Source organism: Myodes glareolus, chromosome 8 (assembly GCF_982192425.1).
Source record: "Myodes glareolus chromosome 8, mMyoGla1.1, whole genome shotgun sequence".
Classification (NCBI taxonomy): Eukaryota; Metazoa; Chordata; class Mammalia; order Rodentia; family Cricetidae; genus Myodes; species Myodes glareolus.
In genome coordinates this window covers 69007924-69017529 of record NC_142033.1, presented here as the reverse complement: position 1 = coordinate 69017529, position 9606 = coordinate 69007924, and the positions used below count along the sequence as shown (strand labels likewise).

General features: G+C 54.3%; 1 protein-coding gene across 1 annotated transcript in view; it reads right to left on the bottom strand.

The window, feature by feature from the left end:
* Positions 1–1996: 1996 nt before the first annotated feature.
* The window catches only part of Wfs1 (wolframin ER transmembrane glycoprotein), a 28318-nt gene continuing 20708 nt past the window's right edge, over positions 1997–9606 (bottom strand). Inside the window, exons 5-8 of the mRNA XM_048414974.3 lie at positions 9378–9548; positions 8793–8873; positions 7237–7388; positions 1997–4571 (exon numbers count right to left, since the gene is read on the bottom strand). Coding sequence (XP_048270931.2) covers positions 2766–4571; positions 7237–7388; positions 8793–8873; positions 9378–9548 — 2210 coding nt within the window. The 3' untranslated portion in view covers positions 1997–2765. The remainder of the gene's footprint in view (positions 4572–7236; positions 7389–8792; positions 8874–9377; positions 9549–9606) is intronic.

The window sequence follows — 9606 nt, the reverse complement described above, 5'->3', positions numbered from 1 at the left end:
ATCAGGAACCCTGCCACGAGCCCTACCTCTTCTCAGGTCTCCCTAATGGTTGCATGGGCTGCATTCAGGCAGCTAGCGAATGCAGACAAGGAATATTTCAGACAGTAAGTCACAGATACTGGCCAAGGGGCTTTGGTTAGATGGCCAGGAGGAAGGAGGGCTGCTTGCTTGCAGACAGCTGGGAGCCAGGTCCTCTGTTTGGATCTTGTCATTTAGCTCAGCTCCAATCTAAACATTGCTGTTTTCAGCTTTAGACAGGGAACCAGCAAGGACGTCACAGTGCCTCTGGCCCAAGGTTGAGCCATTCAGTAATGTTCTCCTGTTTATGAGGGTTTATTGAGGTTTTGTGATCACCTCCCCAGACAATCAACTTTTCTCCCCCTTCAAAGCAGCCTATGAGGCTGATGCTGCAGGGACTTGCTCAAGGTTGCTCCACTGGGAAGGAGCAAGTATGGGGCAAAGCAGCTGCCCACGGGCTGGGGACACTGCCTCCAGACCGGAAGGCAATGCTTCTAGCTACACACCAGGGTGCTGTATGACATTCCATTTCTGCACAGTGGTCATTGCAAAGGTGTGAGAAATGCCGTCCCAGACAGGGACATGGAGGCTGTGGACAAATGCCCTGGCAGGACTCTTGGCCACACAGGAGTGAGAAGTGGTACCCAGAATCCATGACTGGCTGGGGTTCTCCCCATGAGTCCACTGCACTCCCAGAGGTTACCAGTCATAAGGTGATGGCAGCAATCTGGTGGCCCAGGGGCAAGCCTATTTGAACCTCCTGGCTCTCTGACCCTTGCCTTTCTTGACAACTCCCATCCGGGTGAAGATGAATCGAGGTTATCTGTGCTTTGTTCCTAGAGTCTCGTACAATCAGTGGCATGATGACGTCATAGAAATCAAACGGCAGCTTAGTGGCTCATCCTTGTGATCGCAGGACTTGGGAGGTTTGACGTAGCACGATCACTGACTTTGAGGCCAGCCTAGGCTACACAGTGGATTTCAGGCCATCCTGAGCTATGTACACAGCGAGATCCTATTAAGTTAAACAAAACAAAACGCAGCACCGAAGAGGGGCCCATGCCTACATGGAGCATATCCTAGTTAGCTTTACCTGTCAGCTTAACACAGGCTTGAGTCACCTGAGAGGGCGTCTCCACTGACTGCCCAGATCGCGTGCTCTGTGGCATGCCTCCGGGGGTTTGAGTCACCTGAGAGGGAGTCTCCACTGATCGCCCAGATCGAGTGCTCTGTGGCATGCCTAGGGGTTTGTCCAGACTCTTAACAGATGTAGGAGGGTCCAGCCCATGGTAGGCAGCACCATTCCCTGGACAGGTGGTACTGGGCTATATAAGAAAGTTAGCTAAGCGTGGGTCTGTGAGTGAGCCAGAGAGCCAGTCACCAAGCACAATTCCTCCACAGTTCCTGCTTCCTTGGCTGTGAGTGAGGAATACCAAACAGGCCTACCTTTACTTCCTGCCCCGCCCTTCCTCCGCAATGGACTATGGCTTGCAAACATAAGGTAAACAACCCCCTTCCTCCCCTGAGTTGCTTTTGGTGACGGTGTTTGCCACAGCAATGAAACCAGCACAGCGTCCTAACTTGTCCAGGCCCCATGACAAATTCTTACTATGCCCCTGTGGAATTATTGTTCATGACTGCATACAGTCAGTGGTGCAAGCACCAATCATGAGTCGTGCAGACGATCCAATCAGCGACCTGGGTTTCAGTGACCATTGCCACAAAGCACTTTTCACCCAGAAGCTGGGGTCAACAGCTGAGCTGACGCCCGTGTGCTGACACCGGGTGCCTGGGACTGTGGCTAAGACCTCGGAGACTCACACCTGTGTGGGTCCAGCCTGCGACTCAACAGATGGGGTCAACTGTGTGGAAAACGGTTCTGCCCTTAGTAACCCAAGGGACACTTTCTCACTCAATCAGACATCTTCAGATACTCACGCACACACTGGACAAAACTCCTTGAAAGCAAACCAGGGTGTGGGTTTCAAAGCTTTTTATTTCGGCTGCCTTAGGACCTTGCTTTCGACTCTGCCATACTGAACATGGCCAAATTTACCTGTGTACTGAAAGGGACACTCTTGCACTGTTTCCCAGGTCCTGGGAGATGCAGAAGAGGTGACCTCACTCCCTACCACGCTCCAGAGACGGAAGAGCTCCAAGGCCGGCTGTAGTGTTCAGAGCCCAGTTTGGACATGCTATCCCCAGGCAGGAAGCCAGGCAGGACGTGACCACTGGGGACTGCTACTGTCAAGGATTAGCAGCAACCAAATAAATAAGAAAACTACCATGAAGTCTACATAGACACGTATTTGGTTCTTTGAAAAACAAATCCAACACACACACACAAAAGGGAGGGCAGGAAGGCATGAAGGGCTGAGGGGGAGACTCTTATCTGTAAAGTGCTCTTCAGGGTGGAGGGTCTTTGGGGTCAGGCCCAGAGCTCCAGCTTTGCGGGAAAAGGGCAGGATTGTGAGAGAAGATAGCATGCAATTTTCTTGACACTTGGCATTCAAAGTGGACAGAGCTAAAGAGAGCCGCTCTCCAGCAGGGTCTGCAGTCTACAGGTGAGCACAAGGTCCCTGCACGTGGGATCTACCCACATGAGAGCAGAGTAGAGACATGTACACACACACATACACGCACTCACGCACATGCTCAGCACAGCACTGCTCCAGCTGTCTGGGTGGCCACGCAGGGAGGGCCCCACGGCAACATGCGTGGAAGCCTCCTCCAGGAGTGGGCACTTCTCAGGCGGCAGACAGGAATGGGAAGAAGAAGAAGTTGAAGGCAAACTTGAGGGCACCGTGCACCGTGCTACGCCAGTCCTGCTCAATCTTTACGTGGCGCCGGGCTGGGGAGAGCTGCGCCATGCAGTTGAGGCAGCTGATGGCCTTGAGCTCGAAGACGGGCCACTTGCTGCCCAGGCGGCCCTCGAGGATAGTGCTGAACTCAATGAGGCTGCCCTGGCGCAGGTTCAGCAGCACATCCTTGAACTCGCTGCTGGCCCGCAGAACGATGTCCTTGGTGATGTCGTCTTCTTCGTGGCCACGGTTGCCATTGGCCCCAAATGGCATCCCCACTGTGATCTCAAATTTGTACCGGTCAAACCTCTTGATGTGGCAGGGGTGTTTAGCTAGCTGCTTGAGGCGGCAGAGCTCCTCCTCGGCTGTGGATGTGTTGCCGGGGCTGCAGGATGGGTAGGCCTCGCCATACAGACAGCGCATCCAGTCACCCAAGAAGAACGGGAGCATGTTGATGGCCGACTCAGCACTGTTGTCGATCTCGGTCACTCGGACATACTTGAAGCGGCCTGTCCACGTGACCCTGTGGCCCTCCAGGTGGCTGCAGAGAATCTGGGTCCGTGCCATGTTGGTCTCCTTCCAGGCCCGTGGCCCGCACAGGAAGCCGTACTGCTGCCAGGTCAGTGTGGAGTTGTAGACCTTCATGCCTTCTGAGCGGTACACGTAGAACCAGCAGAAGAGCAGGATAGCCGTGAGCCACACCAGAATGAGCTTGACCATGGAACTCCGAGTCAGGGACTTGACCATCTCCACTACTGAGAAGTTGGCCTTGGTCCACCATCGGACAAGCAGGGGCACGCCACAGATCACCGTGGTGACCATGATCTTGGTGAGGTCCAGTGACAGGAACCATCGGGCAAACTGCACCATGCCCATGAGGACAAGGCCAGCCACCAGGATGGGGAGGGCAAAGAGGAAGAGGAAGTAGCCAATAGAGGCGCGGACCAGGCCCAGGCCGGTTGACTGGAGCAGAATGACCACGGACAGTTCATACCACATGAAACACACCAGGTAGGGCACCAGGTAGCAATAAGTGCCCTTGAAGTTCCTCAGCTGAGCCATTCGGAAGAAGAGGTAGAAGAGGTAGACATAGAGCAGGCAGGGGAGGCTGACATTGAGGACGATGAAGTGGCCTATGGGCACGGTGAAGAATGTCTGGCCAAGCACTTTCAGGAAGCGCCAGTCCACGGGCATGGTGGGCAGAAGGGACAGCAAGCCAGCGGCCACCTCCGTGACCAGGGCCCGCCTGGTATAGGGCTCGGCCGAGCTGCTCAGGCTCATGTAGCTGGTCACCGTGAAGAAGGTGGAGATGACGGCCAGCTCTGAGCAGGGGATGCAGTCCTTGCTGGCCAGGGGGAAGGAGAAGATGACGAAGACGACCGACAGCAGGAAGTGGACATAGGGCTCCAGGTGGTTCCAGCCGAAGTTGACTTCCGCCTGCTCCACGTCCAGGTTGGGCTCGAAGCGCAGCAGCAGGTCCGTGAGGGTGCGGAAGTTCTCCCAGGCCTTGCTGTCCTGGAACACCTTGAGGGTGCAGATGACCATGGACACAAAGGACAGGTAGAAGACCACCAGGGGGATGAAGAAGGCGAAGAAGTCGATGGTTAGGTTGCTGATGATGAAGAAGAAGATGAGGGCATTGATGTGATGGGTGGGCACGATGGTGGACAGCCAGTGCATGCCTGCCTTGGAGGCCAAGTCGATCAGGTACTCTTTGATCTCCATGATGGCGTGTAAAGGGTACTTCATCACCTAGGGCGAGGCAGGCGGTTGGAACTTACCAGGACAAAAGCCCCTTTGCCACCCAACATGGACATGCTCTAGTGCCCCCCACGCTCCACAGTGCCCAGGGGTCTGCTTTCTTCTAAGCCCTACACCTCCGTGCTGAGGTACACCTTCCCACTGTGTTGTTTGAAATGAGAATGGACCGCAGAGGCTCACATATTTGAGGGCCTGGTTCCCAATTAGGGAATTGTTTAGGAAGGGAGGTGTGGACTGTTAGAGCGAGTGCAGCCTTGCCGGAGGAAGTGCGTCACTGGAGGTGGGCTTTAAGGTTTCCAAAGCCCACATCAGGGCCAGTCTTGCTCTCTGTCTCGGCCTGCAACTTGCAGAACAGGATATAAGTTCTCAGCTATGGCTCTGCTCCGGTGCCATGCCTACCTGTCTGATGCCATGCTTCCTGCCATAGTGAGAACAGGCTTACCCTCTGAAACCATAAGCAATTAAATGCTTTCTGATGTACGTTGCCTTGGTTATGATGTCTCTTTACAGCACTGGCACAGTAACTAAGACACCCACCTTCTGCTAGAGTGATCAGGGATTTCTTTGCGCCTGCCTACCATATCTAGGGGAAGGCACATGGGTCCCTAGCTCCGCCTCTTCCCTCAGGCCTCCTGCTTCGATACACAACAGCACTGGGCCGCCCGTCAGAGGTGTGGCACTCTCCTGGGTATGGATGTCAATTCCCTGAGTCTGTTTCCTCAACTGTCAAAGGGACAATAACCACGACGTCACCAGGCTACAACACACACTAGAGATGGCAGCCTGAGCACTGAGGAAGGATGGTGAGTCTGGAGAGCTCAGCCCCAGTCCTCCCGCTGAGACTGTAAACCAAAGCAGAGCGCCGCAACCCAAACTGGCACGGAACATGGCCGCCTTTAACTGGCATGCCTGAGGCAAGCGGGAGGAAGTTGAAAACTGAGGGAAAATGTCCATGTCGGATTTTCCATAAGTTAGTGTAAAACATATTAGGATTTTAAAACATTAAATTTGCTTTTTTAAGAAGCTACTTTGCTTCCTCAGTCTCAAGGAAAGCTGCTTGGCAGCTAGAACATTCTTTGTGGGAGTCATCGGTTTAGAGGTTCCTGTTCTTCTCTCAGGAGTCTCTTGGTCCCCTGCATAGCCCCAGGGACTGAGGGCTGAGGTAGCCTGTGTATAGAGACTCCTAATGACACGGTGGGAAGAGACGAAAGGGCCGTGATGGCTCCAAACACTGCAGCATGGAGTATCTCTCTCCTTAAAAGGACTTCTTGACCTCACACAGTTCAGACTCGGGTCACTGGGAAGTGACAAACATACACTCAGACTAGGACACGGCAGAAGGAGGCATTGCAGTGCAAGCTGCGACGCTCTGGCCTGAGGGTCTTCTCCAATTCATCTTTTCACCTTGACCTCACTAGAAAGAGTGTGTTATGGGGGGGGGGGGGCTCCTCTTTGACAAGAACCATATGTACCCCAACTTCCTCCTCTCATGGTAGGAGCGCCATCTCGGCATCCTGTCTGTGAACATGCTCAATCCGGTCCAGTTCTGGATGGACCTTCCTCCCAGCCATGAGCCTCTGTGCCACATTGATGCTCAGCACCTTCAGAGTAACAGCCCTTTCTGCTCTGGACCGCTACCTGTCCTCAGTGGCGAGAGTAAGGCTTCCGCTGTCAACAACCCGGGGGCATGGCTCACACGTGGGTCTCATCTCTCTGGAACGTGCTGAGCTGCTCCCTGCTTTCTATCTTATTTCTGTCCTGTCTCCCTGTCCCCTGCGGCGACCTGCTCCGCACTCCAGCTCCCTGTGGAGACTTTCCAGTTACTTCATGCCAGTTCATCCAGCTAAGCCATGTCATGTTGTTGTCCCCATTCTGACCTATTTGCCCCATCTTACTCATCACACGTGGTTCATCTCTTCTTGGTCATAAACACTGGAATTGCGGCATGCACAGCTATTTGCTACGTGACAATTCCTCTGGTGACAGGTCCTTGGGTTTGTGGCCACACAGTACTAAACCATTTACCCGGATCAAACTGCCCAGTACCCAGTGATGCTCGTATTCCTGCAGATTAAGATATGGAGACATCTGGCCCAGCTTCATAAGCTGACTTGGGGCAACTCTGCAATGGTCCTAAGGCCATACCCCGTGTTTGCACTGAGTCCCAACAATGTGGAGACTTGTCAGAGCAGGGTACATTTCTATGTCTCTCTTATCCTTCTTGTCTCCCTCCAGTGTGTCTGCCCTCCCAGCTCATTCTTAGTGTCCCTGACTCAGCTGGCCCCCAGACCCTAGCACACTGGGTTTTGGGAAGACATATTTAGAAAGTGGCCTCTGTCCTGGGCCACAGACAACAGCGCTACAGAGTGACTCTAAATGAAAGTGCAGCTGCAGTGCCTCGGCCTGCTGCCCACGCACATCTGCCCAGACACGAGGGCTGTGAAGAGACACAAGCACCCAGTGAAGACCACCCCAGCACATCTGCATGACCCTGCCTTTGCTTTCCGGGCTCCTTCTGAGGACACCTCCTCACCCAGGAACCTCAGACAACCCAAGGCCCAGTGACCTGGATCCAAGTGTGTCTGTGAAGTCAAGGACCTTTCTGACCTGCAGCTTCCGGGAGAGGAGCCGGTTGCCAGGCAGGAGCCACACTTACTTTCTGGCGCAGCGGCAGGTCCTCGGGGCTCTTCCCTGCCAGCTCATCATCATCTTCATCCTCATCCTGCAGGAACAGGTTGGTGGGGATGATGCCCTTGGCATACTTCTTGGTGAGCTCCACGAAGTCATCCAGAGCGATATAGTTCTTGGCTGAAGCAAGGGAAAAAGATACCAGGTTCTCCAACCCGCAAGCCCACTGTGACCCTGATAACACAGGTGATGCAGGATGGCAACTTAGGGCCCTGCTGGGCTTAGGCATAGGACCATTCCTGGGGCAAGGACATGGAAAAAAAAAAGGTGGTGGGGAGGAAGGGGAGAAGGTTTACCATCTCTTACCCACCTCTGCCTCTGACCTAGGGGACATGCTGCCTGTGTGAAGTGACTTGCCTTCCTAGTCCTTAAGGCCCGAAGTCCCCCTGACCCCTCAAACCAAGCTCTACTGCTAGACCGTCAGTCAGCCTGCATCCCTGGTGCCCTCTGATGTCCTTCCCTCCTTTCCACCTGGCGGGGACTCAAGGTGCTGAGCACTAGCCACCCATAGGATCCGGGGGCCTGTGACCCCATCCATCCTGACCCCCAAAAAGACCTCCATCCAACAAGGCCTACCATGTGTCCACCAAGCTCTCATCTCACAGGATCTGAAGAGGGCCAACATAAGTTTGCCTTTTGCCCCCACCTGGATCCCCTGAGGACCCACCTGCGTCTGCCAAGAGTCTGCTGGGCACTGGATGCTTTCCTAAGCTCTGGGAAACACTGGGGACAGGTGAAAGAAATGCAGCCTGTGTCAAACGCTGGGCTTCCAGCCTTCAGGGAAGACAAAGGCCAGATGCTGGCAGGGAATCACCAAGAGCCACGGCCATGTTGGAAGCTCCCACTAGGCTAGCTTGGGGAGGCTGCTTTCGTGAGTTAATATGACAAGTCACAATTGTGAGCCCCTGTCCCACCCACTGGGCCTCACAAGGATGTTCTTGACTCAGTTCTCCTATCAGCGATGAGAAGCCATAAGCCCCCTCCTACATGTCCATCTTCTCAAGGATGGGAGCCTGGGGCCCTTGAACTATAGATTTCATCCCCCACCCACACCACACATGGAGGGATGGTCTGGTGTCTTCAAATTCTGATCCCAGACATTCCTGAGTACCTGCAGCTCTGTGTGCCCCCAGCCTCTCTCCTACATGGATGTTGTAACACTCTACTTCCGCCTTAACATAAGTGCCCACATGGGACACATTCCCCCCACCCCACACTCCTTTCTCCCTCCTGTTTCCCTCATTGAGCTTTCTGCTCACTCAGGTTTCAACCCCAACTCTGGCCTCCACCAGGGTGAGGACTGTCACACTGTAGCTCTGTTTCCCACTGTAGTCTGAGCTCCCAGAGTACAAGGCTCAAGTCCCAGGGACAAAAACACTGTCCCTCAAAGGGCCTGAATGAAAGTGCATTTAAGTCAGAGACCCTGGCAGGCGAGCCAGGCTAGGATGCAAGGAAAGGCGGATGCTGATCTGGGTGGTGGAAGGGAAGCAGACAGCGGATAGCAGGCCGGACAGCCACACTCACATTCACTGCTGACGAGGCGCTCCAGCATGCGCCTCTGCTTCTGCAGGGACTTGGGGACCGGGCCTGGCTGTGCCCCTCCATCTGTGGGATCAGAGAAGATTGGAAGCTGGGGCTGCCAAGTTGTCCCTTCATGCCCCATAGCCCACCAAGCACATGTCCTCAGGATCCTGGGCTATTGTGTGTCAGGGACCACAGGGCTTGGGGTCCCATCATGTGCCAGGGCCATATCCCTGGGTAGTTATCTCTGGACCATCTCACAAGGAGGACCAGTGTGCTCAGAGCTGTTTCTACTTGGTGATGAACACACCTTTCCCACCCTTCCCCTCTTCGGCTGGCACTGCCAGCTCTTGACCACCTTTAGCCAATATCATATACTAGTCCTCACCCTGGGCGTAAGGACCAAGCTTCTGTCACTCTCTGTATCTCTAATCCTTAAGCCAGAAGCAGACCAAGATACCACTGATGAATAAGTGAACAATAAATGGTATTTACAGTCTTTGCCAACATGCCAGTCACCTTCTAACCATGGGGCCCCAACCCCCGCAGGAAAGGCAAATGGAGTTGTTGGTGATATAGCTGGCCTACCCTCCTCATTGACCTGCCCGACATTTTCCAGCAGCTCGGACACAGCCACCTGCTTCTTCTTCTTGGGGTTGAGTTTCCAATACATGACCAGGGCAGCCTTGCGCACAGCCCGCTCTAGGTCGGTCTCAGAGGACAGCTGCTTCACCTCGGCCTCATTCTCAGAAGTGATGCCTGACAGACAGACAGAAGCATTAGGCAAAGCCATGCCCCACAGCAGCCCCCAAAGACA